Source organism: Hemitrygon akajei, chromosome 17, assembly GCF_048418815.1.
Source record: "Hemitrygon akajei chromosome 17, sHemAka1.3, whole genome shotgun sequence".
Taxonomy (NCBI): Eukaryota; Metazoa; Chordata; class Chondrichthyes; order Myliobatiformes; family Dasyatidae; genus Hemitrygon; species Hemitrygon akajei.
Genome location: NC_133140.1, coordinates 29,649,929 through 29,674,762, shown reverse-complemented (window position 1 = coordinate 29,674,762; position 24,834 = coordinate 29,649,929). Strand labels below are relative to the sequence as shown.

Sequence of the window (24,834 nt, the reverse complement as noted above, 5' to 3'; positions counted from 1 at the left end):
TAGCAATTTGTTCCCAACGCGTCAGGATGGCCGAGCGGTCTAAGGCGCTGCGTTCAGGTCGCAGTCTCCCCTGGAGGCGTGGGTTCGAATCCCACTCCTGACAGTCATTTTTAATGTGTACCCCCATACATTTATTTATATATGGTTAATAAATTGAGTTATTTATTTACATAAAATAGGAAACACAGTAAATAGTAACGTTTGTAGGTACACCTACATATGGTTATTGTATTTCTAACTTAGAATCAGCTTATCATTATTTTCAGTTTCGATGAAATGGTGTCAACTTTTTTTTAATCACTAATTTTTATTCCAACACCAACATTCAATACAACCAGTTGCCGGATTACATTTTGACTGTTTCATCACCATCCTCCCACTACACTCCCTCTTAAATGTTGTCAACTTTTCCGAATGTTTCTCATTCTTGAAACTTGAAACTCAAACTTGAAATGGTGGTGAAGATGGTGAATGAACTAAATGAACTAACAGTTATCAGATTCTGCAGATTATTTTTGCTTTTTTTAAAAAAAACAAGCAATTTGAAATGTTTAAACACCCATGAATTCTCACCAATCAGAGGGAAATCTTTAGGATTATGGGAGTTATTGATATTGTGAAGTCTGTGAAGAGCAAGAGGATAAGACGTGAGAGAATAGATAGGACCAATCAAGTGCAACAGTGGAAAAGTGTGTATGGAACTGGAGGAGATAGCAGAGGTACTTACTGACAATGGAAAAGGACCTTGGCGATTGTAGGGATGATTTACAGCAGACTGAAAAGTTTGAACATATAGACATTAAGAAAGAAGATATGCTGGAGCTTTTGGAAAGCACCAAGTTGGATACGTCACCGGGAATAGACAAGATACATCCTAGGCTACTGTGGGAGTCAAGGGAGGAGATTGCTAAGCCTCTGGCAGTGATCTTTGCATCATCAATGGGGACGGGAGAGGTTCCAGAGGGTTGCAGATGTTGTTCCCGTATTCAAGAAAGGGAGTAGAGATAGCCCAGGAAATTATAGACCAGTGATTCTTACCTCAGTGGTTGGTACATTGATGAAAAAGATCCTGAGAGACAGGATTTATGAACATTCGGAGAGGCATAATATGATTAGGAATAGTCAGCATGGCTTTGTCAAAGGCAAGTTGTGCCTTATGAGAATGACTGAATTTTTTGAGAATGTGACTAAACACATTGATGAAGGTAGAGCAGTAGATGTGGTGTATATGGATTTCAGCAAGGCATTTGATAAAGTACCCATGCAAGGCTGATTGAGAAAGTAAGGAGGTATGGGATCCAAGGGGACGTTGCTTTGTGGATCCAGAATTGGCTTGCCCACAGAAGGCAAAGAGTGGTTGTAGACTGGTCATATTCTGCATGGAGGTCGGTGACCAGTGGTGTGTCTCAGGGATCTGTTCTGGGACCCCCTTCTCTTTGTGATTTTTATAAATGACCTGGATGAGGAAGTGGAGGGATGGGTTGTAAGTTTGCTGATGACACAAAGGTTGAAGGTGTTGTGGATAGTGTGGAGGGCTGTCAGAAGTTACAGCGGGACATTGATAGGATGCAAAACTGGGCTGAGAAGTGGCAGATGGAGTTCAACCCAGATAAGCGTGAGGTGGTTCATTTTGGTAGGTCAAATATGATGGCAGAATATAGTATTAATGGTAAGACTCTTGGCAGTGTGGAGGATCAGAGGGATCTTGGGGTCTGAGTCCATTGGACATTCAAAGCTGCTGCACAGGTTGACTTGACTGTGTGGTTAAGAAGGCGTACGGTGCATTGGCCTTTATCAATCGTGGGATTGAGTTTAAGAGCTGAGAGGTAATGTAGCTATATAGGACCCTGGTCAGATCCCACTTGGAGTTCTGTTCTCAGTTCTGGTCACCTCACTACAGGAAGGAGGTGGAAACCATAAAGAGGGTGCAGAGTAGATTTACAAGGATGTTGCCTGGATTGGGGATCGTGCCCTCTGAGAACAGGTTGAGTGAACTTGGCCTGTTCTCCTTGGAGCGACAGAGGATAAGAGGTGATCTGTTAGAGGTGTATAAGATGATAGATGATGAGAGGCATTGAACATGTAGATAGTCAGAGGCTTTTTCCAGGGCTGAAATGGCTAACACGAGAGGGCTTGAAAGTAGGTACAGAGGAGATGTCAGGGGCAAGTTTTTTACTCAGAGATTGGTGAGTGCGTGGAATGGGCTGCCAGCGACGGTGGTGGAGGTGGATACAAAAGGTCTTTTAAGAGACTCTTGGATAGGTACATGGAGCTTAGAAAAATAGCGGGCTATGGGTAACCCTATGTAATTTCTAAAGTAAGTACATGTTCGGCACAGCATCGTGGGCCAAAGGGCCTGTATTGTGCTGTAGGTTTTCTATGTTACTATGATATTCAATAATGGGGTGTGAATATTTCTCATAAGACCAGCTTTATTGGACCAATAAAGGCATTCAAGAAAGCCTTTTCAAATTACCCTTGCTGTATGTTGAAGATACTCACTTTTAGTGGAGAGTTCCAAGACTTCTATCCAGCCATAATCAGGGAACTGTGATACATTTTCAAAGCAGTTGATTTGAGGGGAAATTTCCTTATGTCAAGGACCGCTTTGTTGTTCTTCAGGCAGCTGGGTTAGGAACTGCTGCGAAAGAGAGAATACTTAGAGTGCTCTTTGTGGTGCCCTTCAGCTGGCTAGCCTGGTTTAGCATAGTGTGGTTCAAGATTCACTCTCCAAGCACATGGAGTGCATTCCACCACACTCTGGTTCTTTACCTTAATGATTTATGCGGCTGATGCGTGTCAGAGTTTCAATAATTCAGATTTAAATACAGCTATTTATTACACCTACATCGAAACCTGCAGTGAATTGTGTCGTCTGCGTCAAGAAACAACACAACCTAAGGATATACTGGAGGCAGCCCGCGAGTATTGCCACACATTCCGGTGTTGACATAGCAAGCCCCCAAATGTTCAACAGAACACAAGCAATAATAACAACAATGACAGCAACCACAGAACCGTAACAAAACAGGCCTCGTTCCTCCCTCCCATCTACCCACCCACACACACAGTCCTCCAACCCACAGGTCAGGCCAACTTCAATTGCAGACTCACAGGCCCACTGGTCCTCGATTTCTGGACTTCCTATCAACCTTCAGGGTTCAGTCTTCGGTATTCAAGTCTCAAGAATGATCACAGATGAAGACCCTGGATGAACTCCAGACTCTCCGATGTCCGGGTATGTTGGGTGTTACTGGCTCCTATGCTTCTTGTCCACAAGAATCTCCAAATATATGGCGATTCTTACCATGCTGATTGTAAAGGATGGGAATGACATTGCTCTTCTGTGATCTGGGGGTTCATTTATAGTATATGACTGCACTGTTAACTGTATGTAAGAACTGCAAACAGCTCATTGGATAACAGTGCACTATATTACCACCAGAAAAAAGACAAATTTCACCTCATACTTCAGTGATAATAATTCTGATTCTGATTCTAATCAAATACTGTAGATCACTTTAATCTTCTCCGTGTTAAAGTACATCTGTCCATGTCTGTCTGTTTCATCAGTCTGAATCCTTCCACATCATATTTCTGAAAAACAAGTAATTGCAAACTCAGAAATTGCATCCTATAACACATAACTCCCATCCTGAGTGGCTTGACTCTGGTCTCCTGTTCCAGACTCCATCTGAAGCACAGCAGGTGTCCCTTTCTCTAAATCACACCAGTCCTTTCAAATGCCATAATCTTTAACACACGCACAATCCTGGAGGGACTCAGCAAGTTAAACTGCATCTATGGAAAAGAGAACCAACGTTTCATCAGGGCTGGAAAGGAGAAGCCAGAATATGAAGGTGGGGCAGGGGAGGTCCCTAAGCTAGAAGATGATAGGTGAAGCCAGGTGGGTTGGCGGGGGGGGGGGGGGGGGGGGGATGAAGTAAGAAGCTGGGGGGTGGTAGGGGAAAAATTAGGGGCTGGAGAATGAACTATGAGGGAAAGGGAAGGAGAAGGTGCACCAGGGGGAGGCAATAGGCAGATGAAGAGAGGAGAAGAGGTAAGAGGGGAGCCAGGGTGGGGAATGGAAAAAGAGTGAAGAGGAGTCTGGGAACTACTACAAGTTAGAGAAAAGGATGTTTATGCCATCATGTCGGAGGCTACCCAGATGGAATATAAGGCTTTGCTCCTCCAACCTGAGAATGGCCTCATCATAGCAGTAGAGGTGGCTATGAACTGACAGGTTGGAATGGGAATGGGGGTTGGAATTTAAACGGTTAGCAACTGTGAAATTCTGCTTTTTGCAGATGGAGCGCAGGTTCTTGTCAAAATAGTCTGCTAATCTACACCGGGTCTCTCCAATGTAGAGGAAACCACACTGGGAGTGCTGGATGCAGTAGACAACCCCAACAGATCTGCAGGTGAAGTGTTACCTCACTTGGAAGGATTGTTTGGTGAGTGAGGAGGAGAAAGGGCAGATGTAGCACTTCTACCGCTCGCAGGGATAAGTGCCAGGGCACACAAGCCTTATTTCTTCACTCTCCATGATCTAACCCACAAAATCCTACCATCCGTCTGGTGATTCTACCTTGTATTTTTCAAATCTTCTGACATTGCAGATTAACACAGAATGCTAGATGCAGTCTTAATATTGTTACATATTACTGTAGCAATATTTGCTCTCCTTTACAGACTAATCTATTAATTATAATTGCTAGTTTACCATTATCCTTTTTAATTGTTATTTGTCCCCAAACATATAAAACAATTTTTTTTCAGATATAGAAACTGTTCGACAGTCAAGCAGTATTTGTTGAGAGAGAAGCAAAGCAAAAACATTCAACAGACCAGCCCAGGGTATGAGAAACAGACTCAATATTTTGAGGCAAGGACCATTCATCAGACCTGGAATAATTCAAATATTTTCAACATCAAAATCAGAATCAGGTTTATTATCATGTGACGTGAAATTTAATGAAAAAGATATTTAATTTTTTTTTCTGTACGGTGAAAGAAAGGTTGTTGTTAGTTTTAAGCAATTTGGACGGTCATAATGTTTTATGGCAACCTCTGCCAGGATGAGCATGATCATGAATCTTGAAATTAAAAATAAAACTACGGAATTTGATGATTTTTGTTCTGCGAATCACAGAGAATTTGAAGTGTCCAGTGTACTTCCAATGGTTTGGTTTATTGAAGTACAGAAAAAGATGCAAGACTTTCAAAATTAATTACAGTGCCAGTGAGTAAGGAGTGGATAGCTGCTGAGGGGTTGGACGCGGATGTGTCGGAAAAGGAAGGTTGTCAGGAGTGGGATTCGAACCCACGCCTCCAGGGGAGACTGCGACCTGAACGCAGCGCCTTAGACCGCTCGGCCATCCTGACGGTGACTACCTAGCTCAGCGACACTGCTTTTCTCCTTGGAACACAAGGCCTGGCTTTATTTGGCAATTTATTGTTGGTTGATACCTATGATAGCCACGCTGAGGAGAACGCAAGGTAAATGTGCAGGGATAACTCTGTGTAAAAAGGTGCAAGAGAGGTTGGAGGAGTGTTCGGAGCTGCCTGCTTAACTTTATTCCCGGGCTCATCTGACCTCTAACCCCTGTCGCTAAGTGATGGGGACGGGATGATGGCGGCCCGGGCCCTGAGTCGGGAGGAGGTGAACGATATAGTGGCTCTGGCTCTGCGCTCCGGTCTCACTGAGCGCGACATTGCGCAGCTGCCGTCGGTGCAGAAGTTGCTGGGAGGCCGGGGCCGCACCTCGTCGCCGTGCCACGGGCTGGTGCCGCTCCTGGCGCTGCTACTGCTGCTGCTGGGCCTGGGCGGCCCGCTCCGCCGCTCGGCGTTCAGCCTGTGGTTCCGGCTACACGGTTCCTCAGTGGAGAACGAGATCTGCGTCTTGGGGTTCTCCGACTTCCCCAACCCCTTCCGCCGCCCCTTGGACTGCCGCGTCTGCAGCAATATCACTGCCGTCGACAGGAAGAGCAACCTAAGCCATGAGGAGTTTCTGCGGGCCTACGCCTACTCCATGCAGCCGGTGGTGGTGGAGGACGGTCAGAGGAACTGGTCAGCCAGGGAAGTCTTCAGCTTCGAGTTCTTCTCCCAGATCTACGGTAGCGGCAGCAGCGCCCTGGACAACAGCGGCAGTGAATGTCAGTTCTTCCCCTACGACACGGAGTTTCACAATTTAAGGGATGTTTTCGGGATGGAGGCCGGTCGCGCTGGCATGCACAGCAATGCCAAGCCTTGGTATATTGGGTGGTGTGTGTCAAAATTCAGCTCTTTCACTTTTATTGCATGGCGTGGCGAAGATAGGTGAAGGGTCACTGAATTTCAAGGTATTCTTTTGAGACAAGTTTGGAAGTGGAAAGAGGGAGAAGTAATGTCTGGTGATGTTCATCAAAGTACATAGCTGTCACCATATACGATCCTGAGATTTGTTTAATTGTGACGGGCATACTCAATAAATCCAAGAACCATAATAGTATTAATGAAAGACTACACCCAACAGGACGGACAAACAACCAATGTGCAAAGATAACAAACTGCAAATATAAAAGAAAGAGATAGTGATAATGAATAAATAAGCAATGAATATTGAGAACCTGAGATGAAGAGTTCTTGAAAGTGAGTCCATCGTTGGCTGTGCAAACAGATCAGTGATAAGGCTAGTGAAGTTAGCCCCATTGCTTCAGGAGCTAGATAGCAGAAGGGTGATAACTGTTCCTGAACCTAGTGGTATGAGTTGTGAGACTACTGTACCTAAGAGATGTAGTGTTTATGGGTTCGATATCCATTCAGAAATCTGATGGCAGAGGGTAGAAGCTTTTCCTGAATTGTTGAATGTGTACCTCTGTCTTCTGCACCTCTTTCTGATGGTAGAATTGAGAAGAGGGTATGTCCTGATGTCCTTAATGATGAATGCTGCCTTATTGAGGCTTTGCTCCTTGAAGATGCCCTGGATGCTTGTGAGGCTAGTGCCCATGATGGAGTGGACTGTGTTCACAACTTTCTGCATCTTGTTCACTGAAGTCTTTAACTTCTCGTTGTGGCAGTCGGAGGTACCCACCTACTTCAATAGGCTTCACTTATACCGGTTCCGTGGTAACCTGTCTGAATGACAATCGTCCAGTAGCACTTGCATCCACAGTGGTGAAGTGTTTTGAGAGGTTGGTGATGAAGCATATCAACTCCTGCCTAAGAGGTGACTTAGATCTGCTCCAATTTGTCTACCATTACAGCAGATGCCATCTCATTGACTCTTCACTCAACCCTGGAACATCTGGATAGCAAAGATGCATTCATCGGATGCTCTTTTTATCTACTACAGCTCAACATTCAATACCATCATCCCCTCAAAACTAATCAATAAGCTCCAAGAACTTGGTCTCAAGCCTCCTTGTGCAATTAGGTCCTCAATTTTCTCACTTGCAGACCCCAGTCAGTTTGGATTGGCAACAAAATCTCTTCCACAATCTCTGTCAGCACAGGTGCTTACCTCCTGCTCTACTCACTTTACACTTATGATTGTGAGTCAAAGCACAGCTCCAATGCAAGTTTGGAGATGACACCACTGTCAGGCTGAATAAAAGGTGGTGACAAATCAGCATATAGGAGGGAGATTGAAAACAGCTGAGTGGTGCCACAACAACAACCTCCTACTCAGTGTCAGCAAGACCGAGGGGATGATTATTGAGTTCAGGAGGAGGAAACCGGAGGTCTGTGAGCAAGTCCTCAGTGGAGGATCAGAGGTGGTGAGAGTCAGCAGTTTTAAAGTCCTTGGTGTTATAATTTCAGAGGGCCTGACCTGGGCCCAGCATTTACAAAGAATGCAAGGCAGCACCTCTACTTCCTTTGGAGATGCAACCACCTAAAACTTTTTGTATTTGCACAGTTTGTTGCCTTTTGCAAGGAGGATGAACACCCAACTTGGTGCAGTCTTTCATTGGCTCTGTTGTTGTTATTTTACGGATTTATTGAGTGTGCCTGCAAGAAAATCAATCTTGGGGTTATATATGGTGACATGTATGTACTTTGATAATACATTAACTTTGAACTGATTGCTGCAGCAGTGAGAAGAGAGCATGGCCTGGGTGGGGGCGTGGTCCTCGATGGGTGCCGCTTTCCTGCATCACTGCTCTGTGGTGGGAACGGACTGGACCCGTGATGTGGGGCTTGTATTTTATGTTCTTAAATCTGCAGCCAATGAACAGAACATTGGCGAGTCCTCAGTAAATAAAAGGACTGCCTTAGTTATCAGACATTGGAAATAATGGCAGGTTATTGAGGAATCTGGTGACATCTAAATATAAGGTAACTGCTTTGCCAAAAAATGGTAACATACAAAGCAGTAAATCATGTGAATGATCTGAGGTTATATTGACATATTGAATTATCTTAAATTTGGGGACAACTTTGGCAAAGTTAGGATACAAGGATGTTGAGTGCATAAGACATGGGAGCAGAATTAAGCCATTCTGTCAATTGAGTCTCCTCTGCCATTCAATCATGGTTGATTTATTTTCCCTCTGAGCCCTATTCTCCTGCCTTCTCCCCATAGTCTTTGATGCCCTACTAATCAGGAGCCTATCAACCTTGATATCCCCAATGACTTGGCCTTCACAGCCATCTGTGCCAAAGAATTCCTCAGATCTAGCTAAATAAATTTCTCACATTGTCTTAAATAAATGTTTTTCTGTTCAGTGCCCTCCAGTCCGTAACTCTCCAACTATTGGAAAGATCCTCTCCATATGCACTCTATCTAGGTCTTTCAACATTCTATAAGCTTCTAAGACATTTCCGCCCCCCTCCACCTTATTCTGAATTCTAGCAAATACAGTCTATGAGCCATCAAACATTCCTGATATGTTAACCCTTTCATTTCCAGGATCATTCTCATACACTTCCTTTGAACCCTCTTCAATGCCTCTGTTCCCCCAATCTGTCCAAGTCCTTCTATAAACTCCCTGCTTCCTCAAAACTATCTGCCCCTACACCTACTTTTGTATTGTTTGCAAACTTGGTCACAAAGCCATCATTTTCCATTATCCTGATCATCAACGTATGTTGTGACAAGTAACAGACTCAATACTGAACCATGTGGAACACCATTAGTCACTGGGAGTCAACCAGGAAAGACCCCTTTTACTCCAACACTCTGCCTTTTGCCAGTCAGCCAATATTCTGTTCATCTTTCATGTAATATCGTGGGCTTTTGCTTAGCAGCTTCCTGTGCAGCACCTTTTCAAAGGCCTTATGAAAATCCAAGTAAACAACATCCACTGGCTCTCCTTTGTCTATCCTGCCTGTTATTTCCTTAATTAATTCCATCAAATTTGTCAGGCTAGATTTCCCCCATAAGGAAACCTTGCTGGCTTTGGCTTCCAAGAACCCCAAAGCCTCGTTCTTAGTAATGGACTGTAACATCTAACCCTGAGATGTCAGTCTATAAATTTTCTGTCTTTTGCCTCTCCTTATAGAGTGGAATGACATTTGTAATTTTCCAGTCCTTACAAAATCTAATGATTTTTGAAAGGTCACTATTACTGCCTCCACTATCTCTTCAGCTTCTTTCAGTACCCTGTGGTCCATCTAGTCTAGGTGATTTGTGTACCAGAGTCTTTTGAAAGCTGTAGAGTAGATCATCCTCTGGATCAGATGAGTATCTTCAGATTTAAGCTAGAAAGGAAAATGAAATAGAGTAAGATTGTCAAATCAGAAGTTGGTAAATTTGGAGGATGATAGACTGGAAATAAATAACAGGAGTAAAAGAGATAAGAGTAGGAATGGCCTGTCCCTTGAGCCTGCATTTCCATTTATAAAAATCTCAGCAGGTCAGGCAGCAATTTTGGAAAGAGAAACAGTAAATGTTTCAGATCCAAGGCCGATTTGTCTGATGATTTTGGTTTTTAATTGAGATTGAAAATTCACTACCCTTCTTTAGATTTGTCCAGTGTTTTTGGTTTTTAATTGCGATTGCCAGTGTATACATTTTTAAAATCTCCTTTCAATAAGATTGTGTTTTCTGGTCTTTTCTGCTTGCTTGGAACAAGCCTCAATTTCCCTGTAACCTAGAAGTTATCTCCACTTCCAAGTTAAATGTATTCAGTGAGGTTGCCCTCTCATTCTTGCAAACTAATAACCTTTAGCAAAACATGTACAATCTGCCAGCTCTCATATAATGCCATGAAGTAATGGATTCAATGTCCTTAATGTCAATCGTGATGATTAAGGAGATTACTTCAGCAGGTCATGTATTAGAGATAGAGCAGAGTCAAGGCTTTTTGATTAAGATTTTTAGTTTCTATTCTTCAATGGAAAAAGTAAATATTTAAGAATTAATTGATTTGGAGAAGAAAATGCATGGAAGTTATAAGAAAGGCCTTTAAAAAGATCCAGAGTTACTGAGTGTGTAATACGAAGATGAGTTAATATTTAGAAAAATGCCTAGTAGCAATATGTCATCGAATCATAGCTGATGTAGGCACGACTTGCTCTTGCTATTGTGCTCTTTGTGCTGGAGGGGAAGTTATGAAAGAATTATCTATATAATAAAGTTGAATTTTTATGATGGGTTATGGTTGAGGGAAGAGCTGGGAGTGCACAGGAAATCAAAGCTCAGGCCGGTGTTTCACTACAGAGCTTCATTTCATGCTGCAGCTGATCCTCGTTGAATTAGAATATTCCCTCAGCCCTGTTTTAGTGGAAAGTATAGTGAGAGCTAATAACTCATAAATAGGGATGTGAGTTGTGCTAATATGATAACTAAGCTGTAGACAAAGCCTAGAAGTAGAGACATGGAATGGACCACTGATGACACCCAAGGTTCAGGAACTTCACTGATTCTATTATAGCACACACCCTTTATTGTATTAGAAAACTAGATTTGCTGCTAGATCTGTGGATTGTCTGTAATCAGGACCTAGTCTGTTACTTAATTAGGTCTTCCTTTTGCCACAATTCTGTTATCAAAAAGAGGCTTTACTGGTAATCTTGTCAACTAAGAATGTAAAAACTGTACCAAATTCATGCTCAGGTAGATCAGCTTTGACTGGTCTCCTGGTGTGCACCAGTCTTTAATAAATTGCTGCTATTTCGAAAGTCAGCTCCTGCAGTCCTGATAAAGAGTCTCAACTTGAAATGTGATGCGCACCTTTTACTTTCAGAAATGTTGCTTGACCTGTTGAGTTCTCATAGCGTTCTTGTTTCCTGTTCCAGATTCCTGCATCAGGAATCTCTTTTGTCAACATGGATATAGACTTATTGAAAAAATGCACAGTGCTGCTGGCACAAATCTTATATTCATAGGGCTAATGGGCACTCCCTCTAACGTTTGAGTCATAGGACAGAGTAAGGTATTGGTGGAGAAAGTTGGCTAGGTGTTCTTGCTCCTTCATACGTGAAAACTCCTTTATGTAGTCTCTAAGAATGCAACAAGTGGATGAGTGGAAGAAACAGATTACTATTTCATTTTATAATCCTTTATTTTTCTTTTGCAGGAGTAACTGTGATTCCAGTGCAGCTAGTATTTTGAGGCAGCACTACAAGCGGCCATATTTTATCCCAGCTATCTCTGAATCAAGCAAAATGGACTGGATATTCATGGGAGTGCCCGGGCATGGAGCCCGTATGCATGTAAGAATGTTAAAATGAACTGTTACTAGTTTGCAGCTCAGAAGAAAGGGTATCCCTCCTGGTCCTAACTGACTTTACTTTTCTAACTCTTGATTCTGTTACTCTAGGGCAGTGGTTCCCAAACTTTTTTGGGTTACCACCCCCTCATCTCCTAGACCACATCCCCAGCACCACCCTCTCCCTTTCCAGCCTTGATATAAAATCAATATGAATTTTGATTTGCAATGCACAGTGAAAGAAAATTGGAATGGCAGATTCAAAACAGTGACAAATAACTGCAAAAATTATTAAAATCTGTTGAAAGCTAAAAATAAGATTATTTAATTATAGTAAACACAATTTTCTTAAATAATTGTAGAGCATACATTAGTAGTCCAACTGGTGACTACTTCATTGATTTTTCACTTTTGAACGAGATGGATGGGCTTGGAACAGTGATATCAGCTTCTCAGCATCAAGCTGAATGTCACTCAGAAGGAATTGTAGATCCCTACTTTCAGCAATTTGCATTCTATTTCATCGAAAACAGTATTTAATGATTTGTGCATCTATTACTTAGGTTTTTGGAAACAATATGTTGTCTTGTGAATTGCACCGTGAATGATAGATATGTTAGGTCTGCTTCTTTCAAGAAATAATGCCACAGTGGCATTCTATCATTGTGAGCTGAACATCCTTCCCTTTGAAAAATTGCTCAACAAACTGAGATACTGACTCTCCTGTCATATCTGTTTCTAGTCCTCTTGCAAATAACAATTCTTGAACCATGCTGTCATCTTTTATGAAGCAAGCATAACCAAGAAGCAAAGAGCTGTTGCCTGGCAAAGTTGGCTCATCCAACTGCAGAGCAAATTCTGTTGTCCTAGGTATGTTGCACAATGTATCTTCCACATTCTCAGACATTTGAATAGAGTTGTCGCTGAATGGAATTGCTTTAATTATTTGTTCTGGTGACTTAATGCAAAATTGTACCAAGAGCCTCCCTTACTGCTGGCAGAATTAGTTCTTCTTCAGTTGTATGGGGCTTTCCATTTTTAGCAATGAGCAATGAAATGTTGTTGAAGCATGCACACCATCACTGTTTTGTTAAGTGCTGGCAAACATGTTTTGAAGTGTTTTCTGTTTCTGAAAGTTTGCAAAGAGGGACTAAAAATAAGCCGAGTTCTTGTTTGCTTTATCAGAGTATATTCTCTTCAAATGTTCAAGGAGCCTGGACAGTTTCATTGCCTCATTTGGAAAAATGTTTTCACAGAACAGGCACATTGGCTGCTTGGTGTTGGTGTAAATCCACATTTCAGATACTCTACTTCTATACTTTTCGTTTGGTCTGCTTCTGCCATTTTTGTTATGTATTAATGACCACGATCTATCATATATCATTTAAGTCGAACTTCAGGCACTGTGATCAATAAAAGGGAAAGTTATGACGTTATTAGAGCTTAGGCAAAACCTGATTCTCTGCCTGAAGGTACATGAAGTGGGGCCCCGACGTCTCAGTTGGGTCATGGGCCAGAGAAATACAGTCAAGACCATTTGAACGGGCAGATTCTGAACTTTACCCCCTTGAATTCACAGGAGTTGCATTACTGTGTGATTAGAGTATGGGAATTGTGTTAGCTAACACCATATTACAGTTGTGAATGACAACAATGTGTGGGCCAGGCCTCGAAATAACATGATTTCTTCAGTCCAGATCCCTCATGATATTTCAAATAAAGAAGAATCACATTGCTTTTCAACAACTATAATGCGCTTGGAACAAAGTGTAAAAGAGTGGTGGGTTAGCATGAGATGGAGTGAATACGTGATCATTGGAATCAATTATGAGACAATGAGGATCAAAAGATTCTAATAAGTAATTTTTTAGATTAAACCTGTAATCTCTCAGCTGCCTTTCTTAACCTTAAGAATTATATTGAGCTACCTCAGAGGGTACAAACCAAGGGAGGAGTAATACCAGGTTGTACACATCAGCGAAGTGTAGAGTTAGGAGATTCTATTGAAAAGCAAAGGGTCAGGGCTGACCTAATAAAAAAAATTCAAAGCTGTGAAATGTTCTGCAAGTATTTAGAAACTTCCTTAATCAGGAAGTGGAGATAATTTGGAATTCCCCGGTGACAGAGAGTAGTTATCTTAATATTATTTATACATTACAGGGGATACTGGAAAAATGCATAAAGGGCAATAAATGGAATGTTTTGCTGAGAGGGTTACAAGAGGAATGATAGTAAAGGGCTTGAAGATTGAGTTTATGCCAACATGAATTGATCGGCCTATTCCTCTGATCCAGGTTATCCTTAATTCTCTGAATTTTGTGTTACAGTCAGTAAATTGTTGCCTTGATTCAAAGGGCAAAGATTCAATCAATCTCTGAAGTTTAGCATTCATACCATGCCTGTAATAGGTGGCCTTGGCAAAATCCGAATTGGGCAGTAATGAGCAGGTTACTGAGCAAGTCACAACAGAAATTGCAGTTTTTCAGACTCCCCAATGTGAAGCTAATTCCACAATTATATTAACGCAACACACACAAAATGCTGGTGGAACGCAGCAGGCCAGGCAGCATCTATAGGAAGAAGCAATGTTGATGTTTCGGGCTGAGACCCTTCGTCAGGACTTGCTTGAATTTTCAGCATCTGCAGATTTCCTCGTGCCCACAATTTTATTTCTGGCCTTTCTCCTCTTTTCGCTCTCTGTCTCCTCTTTCTCCCTACTTTCCCAATGTCTGATGTAGAAAGGTGAGAGTGAGACAATCAGTGTAGAGCTAACATGAGGAACCCTAGGTTAAGATCACAAAACGGAAAAGAAAGTAGACTGCCAGCAAAGATTTCTCTGTCTCCCATCTCTGGAGCAAACTGTCTACCAATATCTTTTATAAACCTACCGACTCTCACAGCTATCATGACCCTGCTTCTTCCCACCCTGGTTATCTGTAAAAATGCCATGCCCTTTTCTCATTTCCTTTGTCTCGGCCACATCTGTTTCCAGAATACGGTTACCCTTCCAGAACACTAGAGACGTGTTTCTCCTTAGAAGAATAGATTTTCCCTTCCTTCACCATTGATCCTGCTGTCACTTGCATCTCTTCCATTTCCCAGACATCTGGCCTCATCCCATATTCCTGCTGCCTTAACTGTGATAGAGTTCCTCTTGTCTTTACCTACCAGCCCATGACCCTCCGCATTCAGCACATCATTCTCTGCGACTTCTGCCATCTTCAATGGGATCCTACCACCAAACACATCTTTACCTCTTCCCCCACTCTCCGCTTTCCGTAGGGATCATCCTCTGTGTGATTTCCTTGTCCGTTCCTTTCTCTCTCTGCTGTCTCCCTCCTGGCACTTATTCCTGCAAGTGACATAAATGCTGCCCTTGCAAATTCACCTCCCATCTCACCTCCATTTAGACCAAAATAGTCCAAACAAGTGAGACAACACTTCAACTGCAGATCTGTTGAGGTCGTCTTCTGTATCCAGTGTGAGCTCCTGTACATCGGCGGTACTTGGTGTAGATGGGGGTCTACTTTGTCTAGCACCTTTGCTCCATCCAAAACAAGCAGGAATTCCTGGAGACCTACCATTTTAGTTGCAGTCCACGCTCCTGTTCCAACATGTTGTTTCATGGCCTCCTCTACAGCCACGATGAAGGCCCTCTCAGATCGAAGGAGCAACGCTTCATATTCCATCTGGGTAGCCTCCAACCTGATGGCACGAACACTGATTTCTCTAATGTCCGGAAGCTTTTTCCCCTTTCCCCCCTTCTTCCTCCTTCCTTTCTCCACCATGGCTCCACTCTTACCGCTTCTCTTCTCTCCTGCCTATCACTTCCCTCTGGTGCCCCTCCTCCTTCCCTTTCTCCTATGGTCCACTCTCCTCTACCAGATTCCTCCTCCTTCAGCCCTTTATCCTTCCCACGTCATTTCTCAGCTTCCCACGCTATTCCCCCTCCCCCATCCACTGCGCTTCACCTATTAGTTTCTAGCTAGTACTCCTTCCCCTCCCCCCAAGACCCCCCCTTATTCTGGCTTCTTCCCCCTTCCATTCCAATCCAATCCAGTTCAAGGGTCTTGGCCTGAAACATTGATTGTCTATCTCCCCCCCTGCCCCGACCTGTTGAGTTCCACTGGCATTTTATGTGTGTTGTTCTAACCCCCGTCAGTATGGACATCAATAATTGTCAACAGTCAGGAGCTCTGGGGAGCATTGGAAGTGGTGAGGGGAAAGGAATCACAGCTGGCTGAGTGGACAGCCTAGGGAAAATGGAACCCAGGAAAGTTCAGATCTTCCTGCTCCTTTGCTTTCACTGGCTGCAGGCACAATAGGGACACTCATCCCAGAGTGGGACTTGTGTTTCAGTCACTTATTTATTACATGTACATCAAAATATAGGGAAATGCATTACAACCACACCCCAGGAGGTGCTGGGGGCAGTCAACTAGTGTCACCACACATTGTAGTGCCAATAAGGTATGCCCATTATGTTTACAGAACAACACAAGCAACAGATCAACAACCACAAGACAACACCAAAACAAGCCCCTTGCCTCCCCACTTACAGACACACAGCTCTTTAGCCTTAGGACAGGTTTAGGCCATCTCTGGGCTTTCAACTTCCCCAGTGAAATCACAGACTCAGGGCTTCAGCCAATGGACTTCAACTTCCAGGCTTCTAGATGACCTTTGGCCTTTGAGCTTCGATACTGACCCCAGGACACACCGATGACTATGTATGAGGACCTTGAACTCTGGACTCACTGATGATAAGACCCTGAGCACCTTGCCTCAAACTCCAGTCTCACTGGCCTCCTGCCCTGGAATGAAAGGATGACTTGCTGATCACATGGACCACCAGCCCTCATTTTTGCTGGTCTGCCGGCATGACGTCCCAGCACAGCTGTCCTTCATCACCTGTGCTTGTACAGTTGTTTGGCCTTCTTAGCTTGCACAGCCCTTGGCCATCTGAGGAAAAGAATGTTTGAAGATCCTAAATCTGGCACTAAACCTATTACAACAGCAACACAGACCTTCTGGTACACATCTGAATCATACAGTAAATATCTCAAAACACTGGAGAGGTACCACCAACACTGTCTGCAAAATTACAATATCTTCTAAATCCATTGGCATGGTAGCTTGTAAGTGATATCCAACACCATAATACTGAAACTACTGCATTTATCAGGGCAAGAGATTCAAGAATGTTCTCAAAGCCGCCTCAGCAAAAGTGTAATGTCCCCATTGACTTGTGGCCATAGGTGGTCCGTGAACTCTCAAATGGAGAACAAGCTTTAGGAGGCCATTGTGAACCTATAATCTTCTCTCTAGAGCACACACAAGCCCGCTTTAAGCAGTGAAAGGAGCGCACCACCTCCTACACTACTCATCAACATCTGCCCTAACTGCCAGAGTTTGCAGATCTCATACTGGCCTCATCAGTAATCTAAACTCACAGAATTGAAATGAAATCAAGCCATTCCCGATCCTGATGGGCAGCCTAAGACAGGGGTGTCAAACTCATTTTAGGTCACGGGCCGGATTGAGCAAAATGCAGCTTCATACGGGCCGGACGCGTGCGAACGCAGCCTTCGTTGCCTCCATTTTTTCAGCCTGCTCTCATGTGTCTCAGTCTCTGCTATAACTACAAAGTGTTTCACTTTACAAATTCCGTTTCTTATGAAGAAGACTGCCGAATAAACACTAAAAACCCTGAAAACCTGGTACCTGAATAAACCCAGCATTAGCCATATCATACTCCATAAGCGGTTCGATTACTGGGGCCAGCTTTAATAGTAATTAGATATTATCTCGCGGGCCAAAGATAATTCCACCGTGGGCCGGATTTGGCCCGCGGGCCTTGAGTTTGACATATATGTCCTAAGATGAGCATGTGACCTATAAAACTTACTTTATTTACAGAGTAAGAGTACAGTACATTGAAATTAGATTTCAAGGTAAAGTGGAAAGAGATTATTCCTAAAGCTGAACGCGCATCAGTGTTTTATTTTCTTTCCAACCCCTTGCCCTGACATTCCTCTGCATCTATTTAATGAATGTGTTTAAAAGGTAACTGTACAAAGTAATTTCTATAGTACAAATTTAACTTGAATGTGGTGTTCAATCCTCATCTGACGACAAGAACAGGCTGTAGAGGAATATGGAATTAATCCTGGCAGGCAGAGTTGGTGAAGATCGGCATGATGGTTGTGGGCCTAAGAGGTTTTCAGTGCTGCACAACTCTGAAAAAACTGTTTTTGAGTTATTGGCATTGGAACTTAATATAAAAAATGTTATTTTTAACTTGTGTCTTTACTCCTTAGATTGATGATGTAGATAATCCATCCTGGCAGGCCCAAATCAGGGGCATCAAGCACTGGAAGCTGGAACCCCCTGCAGAATGCTACTATGAATGCTCTTCACTGGAAGCCATTGTGTACCCTGGACAAATAAGTACGTAGATTTTCCCAATACAGCGTGGTGGTAAATGAGTGTCGATAGTAGGCGTGGATGCAGTGGTCTGCTTCTATGCTGCATGGCTGACTCTACACATACTTTAGCTCTCCCAGCCCATATTTTCACTGTTGATCCCCAAACTGTCAAGTTACCGTATTATTCCAAAATTTTACCTAGATCCAATGTTCCTGCAGGTTGGTAATCACATGTGATTGCATTAGACAGATCAGGCTTCCAGCACTGCCTGGAAACAAAGCTTTCTAATTTATTACGATTGGTTGTCAGCTGAAGCTTAATTTGCATACCAACTCCAAATAACTTTGATTTGACAAGGACTATGCCATTGTAGAGAATTGGCATGGTGTGCTTTCCATGTATAGTACTGGATAATTTTTAATTTAACAAAGACAAAGTCTGTCAATGGGTGTTAGCTGCATCCGAGTTCCGGGATTATATTTGCATTATCCAACAGTGAATGAGTAAGAGATCAAATGATCACAGCTGGCTTGTGTTTATAAAATAAAAACAGGGAATACTGGAAATACTCAGCAGATCAAACACCATCTATGGAGAGAGAAACAGTTAATGTTTCAGATTGATGATTTATCATCATCATGTAGAAAATTATAAATCTAGCAAGCTTTAGATTTCAGAAAAGGTACAGAACAAAGAGAATAATTGGAATGGCTATGATAGTGGACACAGACTAAATTAACAATTATAGTGGTGAAGGCTGCAGGGAGGGAAGTTGATGGAAGACGAGGCAAAGAGTGATTAGGTGAGTGAAAGCAGGATGGAAGCTGCAAATAAAGGTGATGACACCTTCAAGTTCTGTACCAAAGTCGAAAACATCAGTAAACAAAATTGAAGTGAAGTAAGGAATTTGTCACGTACTCCACCAAGGCAAGCATAGGTCATACCTTTGATTTTGGAAAAAAGGGTTATTTGTTTAATGTGAGAACTCATTCCGTCAGGCATGGAAAGCCTTTGGAGTGGGTGGAGGGTCTATTGATTGAGCATCTATTTTAAGGAGGAGACAAAGAACCTGCAGACATTGCTGGTGCAGAGTGGAAGTGTAGTGGGATTGGACATTCGCAGATTGGGACTAGGAAATTGGCAGCTGTCAGTTGAAAGTGGATCCGATGTAAGTAGGGAGGAACTGGACAGAAACAGAATGAACAGAGTCATGGAAGGAAAGGAAGTTCTGTGGCACAGGAGCAGACTGAAACAATGGGATTTGCCATCTTGTGTATCTTGTGACAGATGCAGAAATGGTTGAAGGAATGACGTCCTGAAGAAATGCAGTCAGTGACTTTGAGCAACAATGGTCTTAAATTCTGGATGTCTACGTGCTCAAATTAATATCACTTGGACTTTGAGCAATACTGATAGGGAAACCAAGGAGTAGAGCTCATAAATGCCTTGAGAAGTAACATCTTTAGAGCTCTGATAATATTTATACAAAGTGTTACCTTGGATAAATTATCTAATCAATAAGCCAGAATAACTTTTAATGTCAGCAGAGAGGAGCTGGAGACCTAAGAAGCAGTTGAAACCTTTTGTTTCTGTATATACAAGTCTGGTGAGTAATGAGGCTGACCCTTGGGAGTTTGACAATTTGATTTGAAGAGTTTTTGTAGGAAGTGAACGTAGAATGAAATGAACATAAAGGAATACATGGTATTAATTGGTGATGGAATGTTTTATTTAACTCTTGCTTACATTGAGATATTTTGGTCATACATGAACAATATGTGAGGGCTTCTGGAGAGTATTGTAACAAAGCTGCCTGGTTCAGATTACTGCCTCATTGGAGAAAGGGCTAAATCAAATGACTGAAGAAGCAAATGAAAATAAATAATTAATATTCATCCAGCTGGATCCTATAAAAATGATTTGAATGAACAGTGAACCTTACTAACACACAGAAAGCTCAACGATGCATTCCTGCTGATCAGGAATTTAGCTTACTGGGTTGTCAGTTCCAAAGTGAGTAGTGGATTAACAGCTAAGAGTTTGCTAATGCATGATTTATGGTCATAGCTGGTTTCTTTTTGTTAGTGTCACGAGGATAATTTTCTATTTATTGAAAATAGTATTCCTTTAAAAACCACATACGCTTGCCTTATGCTGTGCTGTTTCTGTTTCAAGATCTCACATTACGCAGTAGGTGTGCCTTTAATTTCCACAGCATCCAAATTAAAGACACCTATTTACCTTTAATTTGGATGTTATGGAAATTAAAGGCACCAAAAACAAACTGATATTAAAGCACCTAAAAGTGCAGAGCAGTCATGAACAGAAAAGTGTTTCTTTATACATAATACTACACCAACAGCTACACGCAGAATCATGGAACTTTCATGTTATTTAATAAGTAATGAACTGTTGCCAGAAATAGACACCAAATAGAGAAGGCATGAATTTCATAAACACAAAATTTATCCTCTGATTTAGTCAGAGATACTTTCCTGCAAGGCTGAAACTCATGATTATCCAACTGAGCACAGTAAAACTCGCATTAAGTGCAAATGTTATATAAATTAGAATCTGGACAAATGTAATTTTATTCAATTTGCATATTGTTATTAACACTGGCAACTGCAATCAGTCCTACTCAGTCTCTTTCAGCCACTATCTTGAGGAATAGTGGAGAAAATCTACCATTAACTGAAGTAGCTGTTTTTTTGCTCCTAGTGTAGAACTATTTGTGTTTAGGAAGTCTGCTATATCCATAATTATAAAAGATTGTTAGCTATGTGTGAAGAAAAAGTAAGGCAAAGTTGCCACTGTATATCACAGTCAAATGTTAAATATATAAACAGAAAAATTAGGCAGAAACTGAGCAAGTGATGCTAATATTTACACATAAAGAAACAAAATCACAAATATGTGCTGACAGCACTCAGTTCTACACTCCTTTTTAATTGTTCCACTATTTCTGCTTTGTTGTGCTGCATGATTACATCCCATTTTGAAGAAATTTTCTCCAATTAACTATGGGAAGGCTGTAGCTTCTGCTTTTGATCCCTGCCACAAACTCTGGTCTCCAGCACCCAATTCCATCCCTTCGCTGATCACTGTCCAGGGCAACCCTAGCATCGTATTCATTCCTGAACTGAGCCTCTGATCTCACACCTTCTGCATCATCAAATTTTTTTTCTTTTGGGTGGGGCTTTGTCCACCTTTGCCTCAGTCCTTCTGCATGTTGAGACCTATTCACGTTGTTTTCTATCTCTAGGCTCAACTGCTTTGATGTAGCTCTGAGTGGTCTCATTTACCACCAGCTGTAGGCTTGAACACATTCTAAATTCTGCTTCCTGTATTATAGTTTGTGCCAGATTCCAATCCCAATCACCCATCTCTTCCACTGATCTATCAGGATGGACTGGAGGTAAAAACTACCGAGGAACATGACGTCAAGCTGGTATTCTTGACATTCAACTGCAAATTCCAGGGCAGAGGATTTGTGAACAACTGTATAGAAATTAATGTTGAAAGAGGGCTGAGAAAATTTACAAGGATGTTGGCAGGACTTAAGTTATAGGGAAAAGTTGAATAGGTTAGGACTTTATTCCCTGGACTTCAGGAGAATGAGGGGAGATTTGATAGAGGTATACAAAATTGCGAGGTGTTTAGATAGGGTAAATATAAGCAGACATTTTCCACTGCGATTGAGTGAGACTAGAACGAGAGGTCATTGGTTAAGAGTGAAAATTGGAATATTTAAGGGGAACATGAGGGGGAACTTCTTCACTCAGGGTGGTGAGAGAGTGGTATGAGGTGCCAGTGGAAATGGTGGATGTGGGTTCAATTTCAACATTTAAGAGCGGTTTGGATAAGTATGTGGATGGGTGGGATATGGTGGCTGTGATCCAGGTACAGATTGATGGAATTAAGCAGAATAGTGATTCAGCATGCATGAGATGGGCGGAAGGGACATGCACAATAGACTTTTCAACTCATTGTTACTGCAGGGAAGATTGGACATTATGCAGAGTGAAGTGCCATTTTATTTTGTTGACCATTTTGGCTGGAGATGTGAGATTATTGTACTACTACCTCTGTAGCACATGAATGAAACGTACAGCAGACTGTGTAATGGGGCAGTGACCTCAGCCACTTTACTGGAACCGCTTGTATTTGTTAAGACAGTGAATGGGTGGTATGAATCGGAAAAAAGTACAACTGATGTGATAACCTTGTCTTCCTTCCACTTCTAGTTGTGTTGGACACAAATAAATGGTTTCATGAAACTCACATTTTGGGAGAAGAACTCAGTATTACAATTGGTTCAGAATATGACTGAACTCTGCAAGATCAAACCTCGGAAAAAGAAACATGGCGCCAAATTGTTATGGCATTAAAGGAACATTGGATAAAGGCTGCAGAATTCTGTGTGCATTGGATAACAATTCACATCACCTCAAATGGTGATGAACAGAAGTGACTATTGTGCTCTCAGCTTGAGGTCTTTTTAAGAACGTTCATTGGGAGTTCAAGGATATAAACATTACTTCTGCATAAAGACAGACTGGAACCAAAGTGTCACTATTTTCTGGGAATCCTCACAAAGGCAGTGCTCCAACCAAATTCACTTCTAGTTATCAAAATGTTACCTTATTTTCTCTGACTTAAAATCCTGCTGGATGGTTTGAACAGTTCAATGGATTGGAATCGTTTCTCTTGTTTACCTGTAGCTGCTATATTCTTGCAGTTAACATATTCAGTAGCTTTCTCCTGAAGACTTTGGTGTCGATTTTCTATGTAAACAGTTTCTCTTTAATCCTCTGTTCCTGCCATGTTCTCATAACCCAGATGAAAAATGATTTATCTTTTTCCAGCTTTGGTTTACAGTGAGTTTATAGTCTCCAGATCATCATTTCATCTTAAAAGGAAGTTTCGAATTAGCCTGATAGGATTAAAAAGAAAAGCATTTTTGTCACACTTTCCTCTTTGTAACAGCTATATTGAAATTGAAAGGTGGCAAATGTGAATACATCAGGTATTTTCATGATCAACTTTACAATTGGAGTTAACCTATCAAAATATTTGTAACTCAATTTTAGAAATATATGTGAATGTGAAGCCAGATTTTACTCAGTAAGTACAATTGAAGTTATGCAATAATGGAAAAACTAAAGACATTAGCATTATACCAAGTACATATACTTTGCACACCCTGAGAGATGAGTTATGTGACTCACTGGATCAACTGGATATTGTGGCACAGTCTTAAGGTCTCAGGTTTGAGTGTTCACTGAAGTAGAGTTGGTGACTTATGGCATTATCCTATGCTTTTTTTAAAAAAAGTAACATCTACATTAATTGTCAGGTTTGGATGGCATCCTCAAAGCACAGTCATTTCACATTTGCTTGGGATCTCCTTGCTAGATTCTGTAATGTCTGACTTTGTCTTATAGAATACATTTATATAAAGGAGTTTTTATTCACCTTTGTATTTACTGTTACTTTGTAAATAGTGCATTTTTAAGTACACCAAGTTCAAATTAAAGGAGGCTGAATAACTTAACAGGAAAGGAAAATGTTGGAAACCGACATCATGCAGCATCTTTGGAGAAACGATTAATATTTTACACTAATATTAGTCTATCAGAACTTTAATTGCAGAGTGTTAATCTTATTTGCACTTTACTCTCTAAATACCTTGGGTTTATTTTACAGGAATGACATTCCAGTTACTACCATGTTTATAATGGATATGTGGTTTAAAGGTTTACTGTTGTTAGAAATTCAAATAATTACCTTGATATGCAATATTTATGTCTATTGGCACATTAGTTTCATAAGTTACTTATAATCCATGTAAGATATGTGGAAATAAAGTATTTCTTTGATAATTGGTACTTATTACACATGTGATCTTTATTGATGTATTTAAGATCATGTTAATGATTTGTACAATAATTTGCAAGGGCAATATTTTAGAGTATTAAAACCTAGCAGATTTATCATACTAGCAACCACTCCAATCACCTATTCATGTAAGAGTCTGGGATAAAATAGGATGAATGGAAGTTAGAAAATTAGGAGTGTTGGCCAAAATGAAATGACCAATAGCAAAGGAGCAGAGTGAATATAATTACTGAATGGAAATTATGGAAAATCTGGTTTCAGTGGACCATGTGTTTAATGGAAAATGTTTTGGTTCCAGGATGTAGATTCCTTGCAGCAAGGAGCTCTCAAAATGTATAGACCTCCTCCCAATTTCACTTTGTGTGAATATCAGAACACAGTAACAAAGGGGAATACGTGATGACAAGGGATGTCTTGTACTTGTGATGGGTATTTTTCTTTCTCCAATTCAAATGCACTGATAGAACATCCACACAATTTCACAGGTCATGTTTAAATCTGAATCTGGCTCTCAGAAGCTGCGGTTGGTCTTGTATCTATGAAAAATTATACTATCCTTAAGTTCTTTCACTTGGCCTATAATTTTTTTGTACTCTCTTTTACCACTTTATACATTCAAAACCTTTTACAAATTTAGCCAGCCTCTTAGAACTCCTGTTACAAAACTCATGTTCCGGTACCAAAAGGACATCTGAATTTACCATTTACAAGACCAATCAATTTTATTATTTTAACTTCAGTTTAAAAAACACATAATTAACAAATTTTTAAAAATAAGCAAAATGCTCCAGATGCTGGAAATTGTAAAATCTGTAATAATAATAAAAGAGCTTTGACCAGCAGACAATCCAGACATGGAAAGTTTTGAGAG

At 41.4% G+C, this 24,834-nt stretch overlaps 1 protein-coding gene and 2 non-coding genes across 3 annotated transcripts; 2 read left to right on the top strand and 1 right to left on the bottom strand.

Annotated features, from left to right (window-relative positions):
• Nucleotides 1-20: 20 nt before the first annotated feature.
• Nucleotides 21-103, top strand: trnal-cag (transfer RNA leucine (anticodon CAG)). Its single transcript has one exon. It is a non-coding gene; the product is annotated as a tRNA-Leu (tRNA).
• A 5,199-nt stretch (nt 104-5,302) lies between these two features.
• trnal-cag (transfer RNA leucine (anticodon CAG)) lies at nt 5,303-5,385 on the bottom strand. The gene has a single exon. It is a non-coding gene; the product is annotated as a tRNA-Leu (tRNA).
• A 170-nt stretch (nt 5,386-5,555) lies between these two features.
• LOC140740576 (bifunctional arginine demethylase and lysyl-hydroxylase JMJD6-like) lies at nt 5,556-23,953 on the top strand. The gene is made up of 4 exons (XM_073069856.1): nt 5,556-6,264; nt 11,502-11,637; nt 17,954-18,083; nt 22,310-23,953. The coding sequence occupies exons 1-4, from the start codon at nt 5,630-5,632 to the stop codon at nt 22,393-22,395; spliced, it is 987 nt and encodes a 328-aa protein (XP_072925957.1). The 5' UTR covers nt 5,556-5,629; the 3' UTR covers nt 22,396-23,953.
• Nucleotides 23,954-24,834: the final 881 nt, after the last annotated feature.